Source organism: Crinia signifera, chromosome 5 (assembly GCF_055691185.1).
Source record: "Crinia signifera chromosome 5, ASM5569118v1, whole genome shotgun sequence".
Lineage (NCBI taxonomy): Eukaryota > Metazoa > Chordata > Amphibia > Anura > Myobatrachidae > Crinia > Crinia signifera.
The window spans coordinates 6,480,845-6,500,359 of NC_139221.1; the positions used below are offsets into that span (position 1 = coordinate 6,480,845).

The following is a 19,515-nucleotide window of genomic DNA, read 5'->3' on the forward strand; positions in this document are numbered from 1 at the left end:
TGTACTCACGGCTGATCCTCTGTACTCATGGCTGATCCCCTGTACTCACGGCGGATCCCCTGTACTCACTACGTATCTCCTGTACTCACTGCAGATTCCCTGTACTCTCGGCGGATCCCCTGTACTCACGGCAGATCCCCTGTACTCACGGCTGATCCCCTGTACTCACTACGTATCTCCTGTACTCACTGCAGATCCCCTGTACTCACGGCGGATCCCCTGTACTCACGGCTCATCCCCTGTACTCACTACGTATCTCCTGTACTCACTGCAGATTCCCTGTACTCTCGGCGGATCCCCTGTACTCACGGCAGATCCCCTGTACTTACGGCGGATCCCCTGTACTTACGGCGGATCCCCTGTACTCACGGCGGATCCCCTGTACTCACGGCTTATTCCCTGTACTTACGGCGGATCCCCTGTACTCACTACGGATCCCCTGTACTCACTACGGATCCCCTCTACTCACGGCAGATCCCCTGTACACACGCCTTCACCCCATATTCACAGCAGAACCCCTGTACTAATTGCGGATCCCCTGTTCTCACTACGGATCCCCTGTACTCACGGCAGATCCCCTCTACTCACGGCTGATCCCCTTTACACACACCTTCAACCCATATTCACAGCAGAACCCTTGTATACTCACGGCGGATCCCCTGTACTCACGGCGGATCCCCTGTACTCACGGCTGATCCTCTGTACTCATGGCTGATCCCCTGTACTCACGGCGGATCCCCCGTACTCACGGCTGATCCCCCGTACTCACGGCTGATCTCCTGTACTCATGGCTGATCCCCTGTACTCACGGCGGATCCCCTGTACTCACTACGTATCTCCTGTACTCACTGCAGATTCCCTGTACTCTCGGCGGATCCCCTGTACTCACGGCAGATCCCCTGTACTCACGGCTGATCCTCTGTACTCATGGCTGATCCCCTGTACTCACGGCGAATCCTCTGTACTCACAGCAGATCCCCTGTACTCACGGCGGATCCCCCGTACTCACGGCTGATCCCCTGTACTCACGGCTGATCTCCTGTACTCACGGCTGATCCCCTGTACTCACGGCGGATCCCCTGTACTCACGGCTGATCTCCTGTACTCACGGCTAATCCTCTGTACTTACGGCTGATCTCCTGTACTCATGGCAGATACCCTGTACTCTGGGTTGGATCCCCTGCACTCACGGCTGATCCCCTGCACTCACAGCTGATCCCCTGTACTCACGGCAGATCCCCTGTACTCACGGCTCATCCCCTGTACTCACTACGTATCTCCTGTACTCACTGCAGATTCCCTGTACTCTCGGCGGATCCCCTGTACTCACGGCGGATCCCCTGTACTTACGGCGGATCCCCTGTACTCACGGCTTATTCCCTGTACTTACGGCAGATCCCCTGTACTCACTACGGATCCCCTCTACTCACGGCGGATCCCCTGTACACACGCCTTCACCCCATATTCACAGCAGAACCCCTGTACTAATTGCGGATCCCCTGTTCTCACTACGGATCCCCTGTACTCACTACGGATCCCCTGTACTCACGGCAGATCCCCTCTACTCACGGCTGATCCCCTTTACACACACCTTCAACCCATATTCACAGCAGAACCCCTGTATACTCACGGCGGATCCCCTGTACTCACGGCGGATCCCCTGTACTCACGGCTGATCCTCTGTACTCATGGCTGATCCCCTGTACTCACGGCGGATCCCCTGTACTCACTACGTATCTCCTGTACTCACTGCAGATTCCCTGTACTCTCGGCGGATCCCCTGTACTCACGGCAGATCCCCTGTACTTACGGCGGATCCCCTGTACTCACGGCGGATCCCCTGTACTCACGGCTCATCCCCTGTACTCACTACGTATCTCCTGTACTCACTGCAGATTCCCTGTACTCTCGGCGGATCCCCTGTACTCACGGCAGATCCCCTGTACTTACGGCGGATCCCCTGTACTTACGGCGGATCCCCTGTACTCACGGCGGATCCCCTGTACTCACGGCTTATTCCCTGTACTTACGGCGGATCCCCTGTACTCACTACGGATCCCCTGTACTCACTACGGATCCCCTCTACTCACGGCGGATCCCCTGTACACACGCCTTCACCCCATATTCACAGCAGAACCCCTGTACTAATTGCGGATCCCCTGTTCTCACTACGGATCCCCTGTACTCACTACGGATCCCCTGTACTCACGGCAGATCCCCTCTACTCACGGCTGATCCCCTTTACACACACCTTCAACCCATATTCACAGCAGAACCCCTGTATACTCACGGCGGATCCCCTGTACTCACGGCGGATCCCCTGTACTCACGGCTGATCCTCTGTACTCATGGCTGATCCCCTGTACTCACGGCGAATCCTCTGTACTCACAGCAGATCCCCTGTACTCACGGCGGATCCCCCGTACTCACGGCTGATCCCCTGTACTCACGGCTGATCTCCTGTACTCACGGCTGATCCCCTGTACTCACGGCGGATCCCCTGTACTCACGGCTGATCTCCTGTACTCACAGCTGATCTCCTGTACTCACGGCTAATCCTCTGTACTTACGGCTGATCTCCTGTACTCACGGCAGATACCCTGTACTCTGGGTTGGATCCCCTGTACTCACGGCTGATCCCCTGTACTCACGGCTGATCCCCTGCACTCACGACTGATCCCCTGTACTCGTGGCTGATCCCCTGTACTCACGGCAGATCCCCTGTACTTTGGGTTGGATCCCCTGTACTCACGGCTGATCCCCTGTAATCACGGCTGATCCCCACTACTCACTGCGGATCCCCTGTACTCACGGCGGATCCCCTCTACTCACTGCGGATCCCCTGTACTCACGGTGGATTCCCTGTACTCATGGCGGATCCCATGTACTCACATCGAATCCCCTGTACTCACGGCTGATCCCCTGTACTCACGGCGGATCCTCTGTACTCACGGCTGATCCCCTGTACTCACGGTTGGATCCCTGTTTGCCCAGCAGGAGTCAAACACAAGCCCAGGAAGAACAGAGGAACCCTATAGACCTCAGAGCTCTGTGTTACCAGCTGTCTCTGTGCCGTCCTCTAGTTCCATAGTCTCAGCATCAATGAGCCAACCAGGAGAGGGGGTTTTGGGGGGAATGGTTTTTACCTTTGTAGTTATACTCCAGAATCAGCCCCAATCCTCCCCTTGATAAGTACAATGTGATTATATTCATGTATTAGTTACAGAAAGTCACTGACCACATTGTTATTACACATTTACAGCAGTTCTTGAAAGTAGCTCCGTGCCCCCCATTCTGAGCACAGATACCCCTTTATCCAGCCGGTGCCCAAGAGCCCCAGGCCAGACGGGAAAGAGAATCCAGCTGGCCTGCCCCCCATCTGAGCCCAGCTCATCCAGTGACAGTGAGCTGACCTCCAGGGGCCCGGAGATGCAGCTGCTGACCGAATCCTCCGCCGTCACCCTGCTGGGCATCACCAAACCTCTCCTGAGGCAGCGAGGCTGCGAGGCACTAAGTCACCGAGGTAAGAGGGGCTGGGGAGGGGGGGGGGGTGGGGGGCAGGGGGGGGGCATAAAAACTTTTGGCAAGAACAGTAGGGGCCTGTTAACTCAAAGGGCCATATACATTGGCAAATGCAAGGGGGGGGGTCCAGTCTCCTGGAACCCATCCTTGGCCGGCAGATCAAATCCCCAGCATGATTGTGGTAACGACATGCGGTATGAGGGCGGCGGCTTCTCCTGCCAAGTCTGACCCAGATAGCAGCTAACAGCAAGAAGAGACAGGCGTCTTAACAAGAGGTGCAGTATGCAGGCCTAGAGTTCTCAGTTCTGTCTCCTATACATTATACCTTATGTTATGTATATGAGAGACATATTTCATACAGACATTTTGTAGACTCTCCCCCCTCCAGCCTATAATGTAGACTCTCCCCCCTCCAGCCTATAATGTAGACTCTCCCCCCTGGGTTGGGATCATTTGGTCTATTGCATTATGGTCGAAAGTCATTAGGTGGAATCCATTAGGTCGACATGCTAAAAGGTCGACATGACTCTAGGTCGACATGGGAAAAGGTCGACATGATTTTAGGTCGAAAGGTCATTAGTTCGACAGGTCATTAGTTCGACAAGGTCATTAGTTCGACATTGTCTATGTCGACATTCACAAGGTCGACATGGGGTTTTTCACTGTTTTTTTACCTGAATGTCAACACAGTCGACATGGACACAGTTTAAAGTGCACTGCATCCCCTCGCATCGCTCGCTGCGCTCGCAATGCGTCGGGCACGGTGCCACGCTACGCTCGGCACACTATTTTATTCTCCCACCACGCCCTAGTGGATGGTAGGGCATGAAATACCGCCTGTCAGCACATGTCGGCTCAAAAAACAGTGAAAAACTCCATGTCGACCTTGTGAATGTCGACATAGACAATGTCGAACTAATGACCTTGTCGAACTAATGACCTGTCGAACTAATGACCTTTCGAACTAGAATCATGTCGACCTGTTCCCATGTCGACCTAGAGTCATGTCGACCTTTTAGCATGTCGACCTAATGGATTCGACCTAATGACTGTCGACCATAATGCAGTAGACCAAATGACCGCATCCCTGTAGACTCTCCCCCCTCCAGCCTATAATGTAGACTCTCCCCCCTCCAGCCTATAATGTAGACTCTCCCCCCTCCAGCCTATAGTATAGATCACCTATAGTGTTATCTCATTCCTCCCAACATGGTCTCTGCAAAATATGGGACACTGGGCATCCTGAAAAAGGGACCGAGCCAGGGACTTACTAACAGATTGTTAGGCTCAGGGCAAAGCAATGACTGTTCATTCACAGGAATACATTACAAAGTAATAATAACAATAATGTGCCCCTTCTCCTTATGCTTCCATACAGTGAATGGCTGTAAGCACTCTGATTGGTGGATATCGCCAATCATCCACCAATCAGCATGTTAGCAGCCACTCACTGTCCGGCTGCAGGAAGAGAATGGTGCACTCTGATTGGTGGAGAGATCCAGCCATCCCCCAATCAGCATGTTGGCAGCCACACACTGCCCGGCTGCAGGAAGAGAATGGTGCACTCTGATTGGTGGAGAGATCCAGCCATCCCCCAATCAGCATGTTGGCAGCCACACACTGCCCGGCTGCAGGAAGAGAATGGTGCACTCTGATTGGTGGAGAGATCCAGCCATCCCCCAATCAGCATGTTGGCAGCCACACACTGCCCGGCTGCAGGAAGAGAATGGTGCACTCTGATTGGTGGAGAGATCCAGCCATCCCCCAATCAGCATGTTGGCAGCCACACACTGCCTGGCTGCAGGAAGAGAATGGTGCACTCTGATTGGTGGAGAGATCCAGCCATCCCCCAATCAGCATGTTGGCAGCCACACACTGCCCGGCTGCAGGAAGAGAATGGTGCACTCTGATTGGTGGAGAGATCCAGCCATCCCCCAATCAGCATGTTGGCAGCCACACACTGCCCGGCTGCAGGAAGAGAATGGTGCACTCTGATTGGTGGAGAGATCCAGCCATCCCCCAATCAGCATGTTGGCAGCCACACACTGCCTGGCTGCAGGAAGAGAATGGTGCACTCTGATTGGTGGAGAGATCCAGCCATCCCCCAATCAGCATGTTGGCAGCCACACACTGCCCGGCTGCAGGAAGAGAATGGTGCACTCTGATTGGTGGAGAGATCCAGCCATCCCCCAATCAGCATGTTGGCAGCCACACACTGTCCGGCTGCAGGGAGAGAATGGTGCACTCTGATTGGTGGAGAGATCCAGCCATCCCCCAATCAGCATGTTGGCAGCCACACACTGCCCGGCTGCAGGAAGAGAATGGTGCACTCTGATTGGTGGAGAGATCCAGCCATCCCCCAATCAGCATGTTGGCAGCCACACACTGTCCGGCTGCAGGGAGAGAATGGTGCACTCTGATTGGTGGAGAGATCCAGCCATCCCCCAATCAGCATGTTGGCAGCCACACACTGCCCGGCTGCAGGAAGAGAATGGTGCACTCTGATTGGTGGAGAGATCCAGCCATCCCCCAATCAGCATGTTGGCAGCCACACACTGTCCGGCTGCAGGGAGAGAATGGTGCACTCTGATTGGTGGAGAGATCCAGCCATCCCCCAATCAGCATGTTGGCAGCCACACACTGCCCGGCTGCAGGAAGAGAATGGTGCACTCTGATTGGTGGAGAGATCCAGCCATCCCCCAATCAGCATGTTGGCAGCCACACACTGCCTGGCTGCAGGAAGAGAATGGTGCACTCTGATTGGTGGAGAGATCCAGCCATCCCCCAATCAGCATGTTGGCAGCCACACACTGCCCGGCTGCAGGAAGAGAATGGTGCACTCTGATTGGTGGAGAGATCCAGCCATCCCCCAATCAGCATGTTGGCAGCCACACACTGCCCGGCTGCAGGAAGAGAATGGTGCACTCTGATTGGTGGAGAGATCCAGCCATCCCCCAATCAGCATGTTGGCAGCCACACACTGCCTGGCTGCAGGAAGAGAATGGTGCACTCTGATTGGTGGAGAGATCCAGCCATCCCCCAATCAGCATGTTGGCAGCCACACACTGCCCGGCTGCAGGAAGAGAATGGTGCACTCTGATTGGTGGAGAGATCCAGCCATCCCCCAATCAGCATGTTGGCAGCCACACACTGCCCGGCTGCAGGAAGAGAATGGTGCACTCTGATTGGTGGAGAGATCCAGCCATCCCCAATCAGCATGTTGGCAGCCACACACTGCCCGGCTGCAGGAAGAGAATGGTGCACTCTGATTGGTGGAGAGATCCAGCCATCCCCCAATCAGCATGTTGGCAGCCACACACTGCCCGGCTGCAGGAAGAGAATGGTGCACTCTGATTGGTGGAGAGATCCAGCCATCCCCCAATCAGCATGTTGGCAGCCACACACTGCCCGGCTGCAGGAAGAGAATGGTGCACTCTGATTGGTGGAGAGATCCAGCCATCCCCCAATCAGCATGTTGGCAGCCACACACTGCCCGGCTGCAGGAAGAGAATGGTGCACTCTGATTGGTGGAGAGATCCAGCCATCCCCCAATCAGCATGTTGGCAGCCACACACTGCCCGGCTGCAGGAAGAGAATGGTGCACTCTGATTGGTGGAGAGATCCAGCCATCCCCCAATCAGCATGTTGGCAGCCACACACTGCCCGGCTGCAGGAAGAGAATGGTGCACTCTGATTGGTGGAGAGATCCAGCCATCCCCCAATCAGCATGTTGGCAGCCACACACTGCCCGGCTGCAGGAAGAGAATGGTGCACTCTGATTGGTGGAGAGATCCAGCCATCCCCCAATCAGCATGTTGGCAGCCACACACTGCCCGGCTGCAGGGAGAGAATGGTGCACTCTGATTGGTGGAGAGATCCAGCCATCCCCCAATCAGCATGTTGGCAGCCACACACTGCCCGGCTGCAGGAAGAGAATGGTGCACTTTGATTGGTGGAGAGATCCAGCCATCCCCCAATCAGCATGTTGGCAGCCACACACTGCCCAGCTGCAGGAAGAGAATGGTGCACTCTGATTGGTGGAGAGATCCAGCCATCCCCCAATCAGCATGTTGGCAGCCACACACTGCCCAGCTGCAGGAAGAGAATGGTGCACTCTGATTGGTGGAGAGATCCAGCCATCCCCCAATCAGCATGTTAGCAGCCACACACTGCCCAGCTGCAGGAAGAGAATGGTGCACTCTGATTGGTGGAGAGATCCAGCCATCCCCCAATCAGCATGTTGGCAGCCACACACTGCCCGGCTGCAGGAAGAGAATGGTGCACTCTGATTGGTGGAGAGATCCAGCCATCCCCCAATCAGCATGTTGGCAGCCACACACTGCCCGGCTGCAGGAAGAGAATGGTGCACTCTGATTGGTGGAGAGATCCAGCCATCCCCCAATCAGCACGTTGGCAGCCACACACTGCCCGGCTGCAGGCAGGTAGAGAAGGCAGCAATCTCTCTGTATGACGTTCCTGTAATAATATCTGCGTTATCTGTGTGTTTGCTCCAGGCTCCTGCAACGACACTGAAAGCAATGAGGACTCTCTCCCGGAGCTGGAGGGGCCAGATCCGGTAGAGCCGCGGACATCATCCAACCAGGTACGGTCTGTGGTCCTCCAATCTCTCCTCTGGGTTATGGGGCCTAGGAATGGCGCCAGGACTAGTCGGGGTAAATATGGCAGACGTGGCATCATTACATCTGTGTAATAATGGATCACTAAGGCTGGGGACAGGCGATGACATTTCCCCGCGGCTACGATAATTCAGACTGATGAATACGTCCCTAATGGCGGCAAGTGACGCTGATGCCCTTATATGAATAAATACAGCCACCACGGCAATGCGATTTGTAGCACGTGCGTAGTCTGCCTATAAACGCTGTGTTGCGTACATACATGAATTAGGCCCCACGTCCCGTGATGTCATCATTACTTATCATAGATCATCCTAAGAACAGTGTCCTAGCAGTGATGTCAGCAGTGTCTGTCCTATGCTGGGACTTGTTGTGCTTCCACACACAGAGGCCGAGTCGTTGATGGTACGGCCTGGTGCATTCTGCGCCCCTGTCTTCTATAAGCCGGAGAGGACAGATGGAAGTGCCGAGATATTGGAGCATTACCGCTGTGAAACAATTAGCTGACACTCCTATCACTGCATTGGGCAGGGGGGGGGTGTCTCCGTCTGAGCCTCATCTCATGGACCATCCATTTGTGCTCCTGCAGAACCAGCTGGCTCACTGCGTAGCCTCCGGGGAGGAATGTATCAGCAAGGCCAAGCAGAGCCGCAGCGAGAAGAAGGCCAGGAAGGTGAGTGAATAATACATGAGTGAGAAAGCTGAGCTCAGGACATAGATGTGGCATCGCTCAGACACCACCCTGATACACCGGTACAAGGGGGGCATCGCTCAGACACCACCCTGATACGCTGGTACAAGGGGGGCATCGCTCAGACACCACCCTGATACACTGGTACAAGGGGGCATCGCTCAGCCACCACCCTGATACGCTGGCACAAGAGGGGCATCGCTCAGACACCACCCTGATACACTGGTACAAGGGGGCATCGCTCAGACACCACCCTGATACGCTGGTACAAGGAGGGCATCGCTCAGACACCACCCTGATACGCTGGTACAAGGGGGGCATCGCTCAGACACCACCCTGATACGCCGGTACAAGGGGGCATCGCTCAGACACCACCCTGATATGTTGGTACAAGGGGGCATCGCTCAGACACCACCCTGATACGCTGGTACAAGGGGGGCATCGCTCAGACACCACCCTGATACACTGGTACAAGGGGGCATCGCTCAGACACCACCCTGATACGCTGGTACAAGGGGGGCATCGCTCAGACACCACCCTGATACGCCGGTACAAGGGGGCATCGCTCAGACACCACCCTGATATGTTGGTACAAGGGGGCATCGCTCAGACACCACCCTGATACGCTGGTACAAGGGGGGCAACGCTCAGACACCACCCTGATACACTGGTACAAGGGGGCATCGCTCAGACACCACCCTGATATGCCGGTACAAGGGGGGCATCGCTCAGACACCACCCTGATAGCTGGTACAAGAGGGGCATCGCTCAGACACCACCCTGATACGCTGGTACAAGGGGGGCATCGCTCAGACACCACCCTGATACGCTGGTACAAGGGGGGCATCGCTCAGACACCACCCTGATACACTGGTACAAGGGGGCATCGCTCAGACACCACCCTGATACGCCGGTACAAGGGGGGCATCGCTCAGACACCACCCTGATAGCTGGTACAAGAGGGGCATCGCTCAGACACCACCCTGATATGCCGGTACAAGAGGGGCATCGCTCAGACACCACCCTGATACGCTGGTACAAGGGGGGCATCGCTCAGACACCACCCTGATACACTGGTACAAGGGGGCATCGCTCAGACACCACCCTGATACGCTGGCACAAGGGGGCATCGCTCAGACACCACCCTGATACGCTGGCACAAGGGGGCATCGCTCAGACACCACCCTGATACGCTGATACAAGGGGGCATCGCTCAGACACCACCCTGATACGCTGGCACAAGGGGGCATCGCTCAGACACCACCCTGATACGCCGGTACAAGGGGGGCATCGCTCAGACACCACCCTGATAGCTGGTACAAGAGGGGCATCGCTCAGACACCACCCTGATACGCTGGTACAAGGGGGGCATCGCTCAGACACCACCCTGATACGCTGGTACAAGGGGGCATCGCTCAGACACCACCCTGATACGCTGGTACAAGGGGGGCATCGCTCAGACACCACCCTGATACACTGGTACAAGGGGGGCATCGCTCAGACACCACCCTGATACGCTGGTACAAGGGGGCATCGCTCAGACACCACCCTGATACGCTGGTACAAGGGGGCATCGCTCAGACACCACCCTGATACGCTGGTACAAGGGGGGCATCGCTCAGACACCACCCTGATACGCTGGTACAAGGGGGGCATCGCTCAGACACCACCCTGATACGCTGGTACAAGGGGGGCATCGCTCAGACACCACCCTGATACGCAGGTACAAGGGGGGCATCGCTCAGACACCACCCTGATACGCTGGTACAAGAGGGGCATCGCTCAGACACCACCCTGATACGCCGGCACAAGGGGGGCATCGCTCAGACACCACCCTGATACGCTGGTACAAGGGGGGCATCGCTCAGACACCACCCTGATACGCTGGTACAAGGGGGGCATCGCTCAGACACCACCCTGATACGCTGGTACAAGGGGGCATCGCTCAGACACCACCCTGATACGCTGGGACAAGGGGGGCATCGCTCAGACACCACCCTGATACGCTGGTACAAGGGGGGCATCGCTCAGACACCACCCTGATACGCTGGTACAAGGGGGGCATCGCTCAGACACCACCCTGATACGCTGATACAAGGGGGCATTGCTCAGACACCACCCTGATAAGCTGGCACAATAGGGGCATCGCTCAGACACCGCCCTGATACGCAGGCAAAAGGGGGAGGATCGCTAAGCGCATACATACATACATACATACATACATACATGTTATCATGTATGTGTCGCTGTAACCTGATAGGGTATGTTATAGGGAACGAGGTCACTCACACAGATGCGGAGATGCAAATTCCCAAATCTGTCAGTCTGTGCAACTGAGGACAATGATAGGTGCCCTAGCCATGCCGCTGTAACCCCCGCCATCAGCACCACTCCGTGGGCCCCATCCACACCTGATCCCCCTCCCTCTGCCCCTGTGCACAGCAGCGAATACGTTCACAGCTGTGCACACAGGGGAGAACCAGCCACAGTCTCTCACCATTGAATGTTTTTTCCCCAATCCACACCGCTCTGTCTCCCCCCCCCCCCCCAGCCACACCGCTCTGTCTTCCCCCATCCACACCGCCCTGTCTCCCCCCCCATCCACACCGCTCTGTCTCCCCCCCCTCCGCTCTGTCTTCCCTCCCATCCACACTGCTCTGTCTCCCCCCCCCCAGCCACACCGCTCTGTCTTCCCCCCCAGCCACACCGCTCTGTCTCCCCCAGCCACACCGCTCTGTCTTCCCCCCCAGCCACACCGCTCTGTCTTCACCCCCCCTCCCCATCCACACCGGTCTTTTTTTCCCCCCATCCACGCCGCTGTCTACCCCCCCATCCACACCGCTGTCTTCCCCATCCACTGCTCCATCTTTCCCCATCCATGCTGTTCTGTCTTGCCCTATCTTCTCCGCTCTTTGTTCCCCCATCTTCTCTGTCATCCTCCATTCGCTCCGCTGTCTTCCCCCATCCACACCACTCTGTCTTCCTCCATACACACCGCTCTGTCTCCCCCCATCCACACTGCTCTGTCTTCCCCCATCCACACCGCTCTGTCTTCCCCCATCCACACCTCTGTCTTCCCCCATCCACACCTCTGTCTTCCCCCATCCACATCTCTGTCTTCCCCCATCCATACCGCTCTGTCTCCCCCCATCCACACTGCTCTGTCTTCCCCCATCCACACCGCTCTGTCTTCCCCCCATCCACACCGCTCTGTCTTCCCCCATCCATACCGCTCGGTCTTCCCCCATCCACACCGCTCTGTCTTCCCCCATCCACACCGCTCTGTCTTCCCCCCATCCACACCGCTCTGTCTTCCCCCATCCATACCGCTCTGTCTTCCCCCATCCACACCGCTCTGTCTTCCCCCATCCACACCGCTCTGTCTCCCCCCCTCCGCTCTGTCTTCCCTCCCATCCACACCGCTCTGTCTCCCCCCCCCCAGCCACACCGCTCTGTCTCCACCCCCCCCCCTCCCCAGCCACACCGGTCTTTCTTTCCCCCCATCCACACCGCTGTCTTCCCCCCCCCATCCACACCGTTGTCTTCCCCATCCACTGCTCCATCTTTCCCCATCCATGCTGTTCTGTCTTGCCCTATCTTCTCCGCTCTTTGTTCCCCCATCTTCTCTCGGTCATCCTCCATTCGCTCCGCTGTCTACCCCCATCCACACCGCTCTGTCTTCCCCCATCCACACCACTCTGTCTTCCCCCATACACACCACTCTGTCTCCCCCCATCCACACTGCTCTGTCTTCCCCCATCCACACCACCCTGTCTTCCCCCATCCACACCTCTGTCTTCCCCCATCCACACCTCTGTCTTCCCCCATCCACATCTCTGTCTTCCCCCATCCACACCGCTCTGTCTCCCCCATCCACACCTCTCTGTCTTCCCCCATCCACACCGCTCTGTCTTCCCCCCATCCACACCGCTCTGTCTTCCCCCATCCACATCTCTGTCTTCCCCCATCCACACCGCTCTGTCTCCCCCATCCACACCTCTCTGTCTTCCCCCATCCACACCGCTCTGTCTTCCCCCCATCCACACCGCTCTGTCTTCCCCCATTCACACCGCTCTGTCTCCCCCATCCACACCGCTCTGTCTTCCCCCATCCACAATGCTGTCTCCCCCCATCCACACCGCCCTGTCTCCCCCATCCACACCGCTCTGTCTTCCCCCATCCACAATGCTGTCTCCCCCCATCCACACCGCCCTGTCTCCCCCATCCACACCGCTCTGTCTTCCCCCATTCACACCGCTCTGTCTCCCCCATCCACACCGCCCTGTCTTCCCCCATCCACACCTCTGTCTTCCCCCATCCACACACCGCTGTCTCCCCCCATCCACACCGCTCTGTCTTCCCCCATTCACACCGCTCTGTCTTCCCCCATCCACACCGCTCTGTCTTCCCCCATCCACAATGCTGTCTCCCCCCATCCACCCCGCCCTGTCTTCCCCCATCCACACACCGCTGTCTCCCCCCATCCACACCGCTCTGTCTTCCCCCATTCACACCGCTCTGTCTTCCCCCATCCACACCGCCCTGTCTCCCCCCATCCACACCGCCCTGTCTCCCCCATCCACACCGCTCTGTCTTCCCCCATCCACACCGCTGTCTCCCCCCATCCACACCGCTCTGTCTTCCCCCATTCACACCGCTCTGTCTCCCCCATCCACACCGCTCTGTCTTCCCCCATCCACAATGCTGTCTCCCCCCATCCACACCGCCCTGTCTCCCCCATCCACACCGCTCTGTCTTCCCCCATCCACAATGCTGTCTCCCCCCATCCACACCGCCCTGTCTCCCCCATCCACACCGCTCTGTCTTCCCCCATTCACACCGCTCTGTCTCCCCCATCCACACCGCTCTGTCTTTCCCCATCCACAATGCTGTCTCCCCCCATCCACACCGCCCTGTCTCCCCCATCCACACCGCTCTGTCTTCCCCCATTCACACCGCTCTGTCTCCCCCATCCACACCGCCCTGTCTCCCCCATCCACACCGCTCTGTCTTCCCCCATCCACACCTCTGTCTTCCCCCATCCACACACCGCTGTCTCCCCCCATCCACACCGCTCTGTCTTCCCCCATTCACACCGCTCTGTCTTCCCCCATTCACACCGCTCTGTCTTCCCCCATCCACAATGCTGTCTCCCCCCATCCACACCGCCCTGTCTCCCCCATCCACACCGCTCTGTCTTCCCCCATCCACACCTCTGTCTTCCCCCATCCACACACCGCTGTCTCCCCCCATCCACACCGCTCTGTCTTCCCCCATTCACACCGCTCTGTCTCCCCCATCCACACCGCTCTGTCTTCCCCCCATCCACAATGCTGTCTCCCCCCATCCACACCGCCCTGTCTCCCCCATCCACACCGCTCTGTCTTCCCCCATCCACAATGCTGTCTCCCCCATCCACACCGCCCTGTCTCCCCCATCCACACCGCTCTGTCTTCCCCCATTCACACCGCTCTGTCTCCCCCATCCACACCGCCCTGTCTCCCCCATCCACCCCGCCCTGTCTTCCCCCATCCACACCTCTGTCTTCCCCCATCCACACACCGCTGTCTCCCCCCATCCACACCGCTCTGTCTTCCCCCATTCACACCGCCCTGTCTCCCCCATCCACACCGCCCTGTCTTTCCCCATCCACAATGCTGTCTCCCCCCATCCACACCGCCCTGTCTCCCCCATCCACACCGCCCTGTCTCCCCATCCACAGTGCACGCACAGTATACGGATAATCGTCCACCGTGGGAATTTGCAGCCATCTAATCAGGACTGAATTACCCCCTGGAGATAGGGAGGCTGGAGGGAAAGTACCAGCCAGCTCCTAACTGCCATTTTACAGGTTGTGGTTGGTAAGCCACAAACAGTCCACAACGGAAGACCTCACCAAGAGGCCAATGATTGATATGTCATCAGTCACCCAACCTGTGGCACACTGTGGTTGTAGAACTACAGGTTCCAGCATGTCTGCCACAAGTTGCCCACCCCTGATCTAGATGTAATCACATGCTCTGTTCTTGCTCCCTACTCCCAGGCCATGTCCAAACTGGGTCTCCGACAGATACATGGCGTCACCAGGATCACCATCCGGAAATCCAAAAACATCTTATTTGTGATCACCAAGCCGGACGTCTTCAAGAGCCCCGCGTCCGACATCTACATCGTGTTCGGGGAGGCCAAGGTGAGTTGTGCCCTGCTCTGGCCTCATCTTAGGGTACTTATGGTCAAAAAGGTTGACATGACAATGGTGGACACAAAATATGGTGTCTGTATCTGTATAATATAATGCATAATGACCATAGATTCCATCATATGCAGCCTGTGGTCAGTCTGATCCGGGAATAAGCCGGTTATTTACTGTATATGGCACTACAGCGGGATAATATATAGGCCCACATGTATCATGCTCTGATGTGGGGAGGGGGACGGCATGTGGGGAGGGGGGACTGCATGTGGGGAGGGGGACCGGAATGTGGGGAGGGGGGACTGCATGTGGGGAGGGGGGACTGCATGTGGGGAGGGGGAACTAAATGTGGGGAGGGGGAACTGAATGTGGGGAGGGGGGACTGCATGTGGGAGGGGGGACTGCATGTGGGGAGGGGGGACTGCATGTGGGGAGGGGGACCTGAATGAGGGGAGGGGGACCTGAATGTGGGGAGGGGGACCTGAATGTGGGGAGGGGGACTGCATGTGGGGAGGGGGGACTGCATGTGGGGAGGGGGGACTGCATGTGGGGAGGGGGGAATGCATGTGGGGAGGGGGAATGCATGTGGGGAGGGGGACTGCATGTGGGGAGAAGGACAGAATGTGGGGAGAAGGACAGAATGTGGGGAGAGGGACAGAATGTGGAGAGAAGGACAGAATGTGGGGAGAGGGACAGAATGTGGGGAGGGTGACTGCATGTGGGGAGGGGGACTGAATGTAGGGAGAGGGACAGAATGTGGGGAGAGGGACAGAATGTGGGGGAGAGGGACTGCATGTGGGGAGGAGGGACTGCACGGGGGGTATGGATACGCTCAGTCTTAAAAGTGTTAGGTGTAAGTAACTACGGTGACACCAGGGAGGACATAGAGAGAGCTGGAGAGGTGAATGAGGGGACAGGTCCTGTTCGGAGATGGTACTGGAGGCCAGTAGAGCTGACGATCTGTCTCTTTTCCCTGCACCAGATCGAAGACCTCTCACAGCAAGTCCACAAAGCAGCTGCTGAGAAGTTCAAGGTCCCGATGGAACATTCCCCGCTAATCACAGAGACCGCTCCCACCCTGACCATCAAAGAGGAGAGTGAGGATGAGGAGGAGGTGAGGTCCACTATGAGCAGCAAACACCCAGTGGTGCATTATCTGTAGGCCTCTGTCCTGCCTCCCATTGTGTGTCCTGTCCCGCAGTCCCTCCCAGTAAGGTGTAACTGGTCCTTGCTCCCAGCGCGGGGGTGCGTTATCTGTAGGCCTCTGTCATGTCTCCCATTGTGCGTCCTGTCCCGCAGTCCCTCCCAGTAAGGTGTAACTGGCTCCTTGCTCCCAGCGCGGGGGTGCGTTATCTGTAGGCCTCTGTCCTGTCTCCCATTGTGCGTCCTGTCCCGCAGTCACTCCCAGTAAGGTGTAACTGGCTCCTTGCTCCCAGCGCGGGGGTGCGTTATCTGTAGGCCTCTGTCCTGTCTCCCATTGTGCGTCCTGTCCCGCAGTCACTCCCAGTAAGGTGTAACTGGCTCCTTGCTCCCAGCGCGGGGGTGCGTTATCTGTAGGCCCCTGTCCTGTATCCCATTGTGCGTCCTGTCCCGCAGTCACTCCCAGTAAGGTGTAACTGGTCCTTGCTCCCAGCACGGGGGTACGTTATCTGTAGGCCTCTGTCCTGTCTCCCATTGTGCGTCCTGTCCCGCAGTCCCTCCCAGTAAAGTGTAACTGGCTCCATTCTCCCAGCACGGGGGTGCGTTATCTGTAGGCCTCTGTCCTGTCTCCCATTGTGCGTCCTGTCCCGCAGTCCCTCCCAGTAAGGTGTAACCGGCTCCTTGCTCCCAGCACGGGCTGCGTTATCTGTAGGCCCCTGTCCTGTCTCCCATTGTGCGTCCTGTCCCGCAGTCCCTCCCAGTAAGGTGTAACTGGCTCCTTGCTCCCAGCGCAGGGGGTGCGTTATCTGTAGGCCCCTGTCCTGTCTCCCATTGTGCGTCCTGTCCCGCAGTCCCTCCCAGTAAGGTGTAACTGGCTCCTTGCTCCCAGCGCGGGGGGGCGTTATCTGTAGGCCTCTGTCCTGTCTCCCATTGTGCGTCCTGTCCCACAGTCCCTCCCAGTAAGGTGTAACTGGCTCCTTGCTCCCAGCGCGGGGTGCGTTATCTGTAGGCCTCTGTCCTGTCTCCCATTGTGCGTCCTGTCCCGCAGTCCTCCCAGTAAGGTGTAACTGGCTCCATGCTCCCAGCACGGGGTGCGTTATCTGTAGGCCCCTGTCCTGTCTCCCATTGTGCGTCCTGTCCCGCAGTCCCTCCCAGTAAGGTGTAACTAGCTCCTTGCTCCCAGCGCGGGGGTGCGTTATCTGTAGGCCTCTGTCCTGTCTCCCATTGTGCGTCCTGTCCCGCAGTCCCTCTCAGTAAGGTGTAACTGTCTCCTTGCTCCCAGCGCGGGGGTGCGTTATCTGTAGGCCCCTGTCCTGTCTCCCATTGTGCGTCCTGTCCTGCAGTCCTCCCAGTAAGGTGTAACCGGCTCCTTGCTCCCAGCACGGGCTGCGTTATCTGTAGGCCCCTGTCCTGTCTCCCATTGTGCGTCCTGTCCCGCAGTCCTCCCAGTAAGGTGTAACCGGCTCCTTGCTCCCAGCACGGGCTGCGTTATCTGTAGGCCCCTGTCCTGTCTCCCATTGTGCGTCCTGTCCCGCAGTCCCTCCCAGTAAGGTGTAACTGGCTCCTTGCTCCCAGCACGGGGGTGCGTTATCTGTAGGCCTCTGTCCTGTCTCCCATTGTGCGGCCTGTCCCGCAGTCCTCCCAGTAAGGTGTAACTGGCTCCTTGCTCCCAGCGCGGGGGTGCGTTATCTGTAGGCCTCTGTCCTGTCTCCCATTGTGCGTCCTGTCCCGCAGTCCTCCCAGTAAGGTGTAACTGGTTCCTTGCTCCCAGTGCGGGGTGCGTTATCTGTAGGCCTCTGTCCTGTCACCCATTGTGCGTCCTGTCCCGCAGTCCCTACCAGTAAGGTGTAACTGGCTCCTTGCTCCCAGCGCGGGGTGCGTTATCTGTAGGCCTCTGTCCTGTCACCCATTGTGCGTCCTGTCCTGCGGTCTCTCCCAGTAAGGTGTAACCGGCTCCTTGCTCCCAGCATGGGGTGCGTTATCTGTAGGCCTCTGTCCTGTCTCCCATTGTGCGTCCTGTCCCGCAGTCCCTCCCAGTAAGGTATAATCGGCTCCTTGCTCCCAGCGCGGGGTGCGTTATCTGTAGGCCTCTGTCCTGTCACCCATTGTGCGTCCTGTCCCACAGTCCTCCCAGTAAGGTGTAACTGGCTCCTTGCTCCCAGCGCAGGGTGCGTTATCTGTAGGCCTCTGTCCTGTCTCCCATTGTGCGTCCTGTCCCGCAGTCCCTCCCAGTAAGGTGTAACTGGCTCCTTGCTCCCAGCGCGGGGTGCGTTATCTGTAGGCCTCTGTCCTGTCTCCCATTGTGCGTTCTGTCCCGCAGTCCCTCCCAGTAAGGTGTAACTGGCTCCTTGCTCCCAGCATGGGGGTGCGTTATCTGTAGGCCTCTGTCCTGTCTCCCATTGGGCGTCCTGTCCCGCAGTCCTCCCAGTAAGGTGTAACTGGCTCCTTGCTCCCAGCGCGGGGGTGCGTTATCTGTAGGCCCCTGTCCTGTCTCCCATTGTGCGTCCTGTCCCGCAGTCCCTCCCAGTAAGGTGTAACTGGCTCCTTGCTCCCAGCGCGGGGTGCGTTATCTGTAGGCCTCTGTCCTGTCTCCCATTGTGCGTTCTGTCCCGCAGTCCCTCCCAGTAAGGTGTAACTGGCTCCTTGCTCCCAGCGCGGGGTTGCGTTATCTGTAGGCCTCTGTCCTGTCTCCCATTGGGCGTCCTGTCCCGCAGTCCTCCCAGTAAGGTGTAACTGGCTCCTTGCTCCCAGCGCGGGGGTGCGTTATCTGTAGGCCCCTGTCCTGTCTCCCATTGTGCGTCCTGTCCCGCAGTCCCTCCCAGTAAGGTGTAACTGGCTCCTTGCTCCCAGCGTGGGGGTGCGTTATCTGTAGGCCTCTGTCCTGTCTCCCATTGTGCGTCCTGTCCCGCAGTCCCTCCCAGTAAGGTGTAACTGGCTCCTTGCTCCCAGCGCGGGGGTGCGTTATCTGTAGGCCCCTGTCCTGTCTCCCATTGTGCGTCCTGTCCCGCAGTCCTCCCAGTAAGGTGTAACTGTTTCCTTGCTCCCAGTGCGGGGTGCGTTATCTGTAGGCCTCTGTCCTGTCTCCCATTGTGCATCCTGTCCCGCAGTCCCTCCCAGTAAGGTATACCTGGCTCCTTGCCCCCAGTGCAGGGGTGTGTTATCTGTAGGCCTCTGTCATGTCTCCCATTGTGCGTCCTGTCCCGCAGTCCCTCCCAGTAAGGTATAATCGGCTCCTTGCTCCCAGCACGGGGTGCGTTATCTGTAGACCTCTGTCCTGTCTCCCATTGTGCGTCCTGTCCCGCAGTCCCTCCCATTAAGGTGTAACTTGCTCC

The 19,515-nt window shown here is 57.7% G+C and overlaps 1 protein-coding gene across 1 annotated transcript in view; it reads left to right on the top strand.

The window, feature by feature from the left end:
* The window catches only part of LOC146079873 (uncharacterized), a 50,958-nt gene that overhangs the window by 21,631 nt on the left and 9,812 nt on the right, over nt 1-19,515 (top strand). The window contains exons 3-7 of the mRNA XM_083186547.1: nt 3,263-3,523; nt 8,037-8,125; nt 8,749-8,832; nt 14,894-15,040; nt 16,026-16,157. Of these exons, the coding sequence (XP_083042673.1) occupies nt 3,263-3,523; nt 8,037-8,125; nt 8,749-8,832; nt 14,894-15,040; nt 16,026-16,157 (713 nt within the window). The remainder of the gene's footprint in view (nt 1-3,262; nt 3,524-8,036; nt 8,126-8,748; nt 8,833-14,893; nt 15,041-16,025; nt 16,158-19,515) is intronic.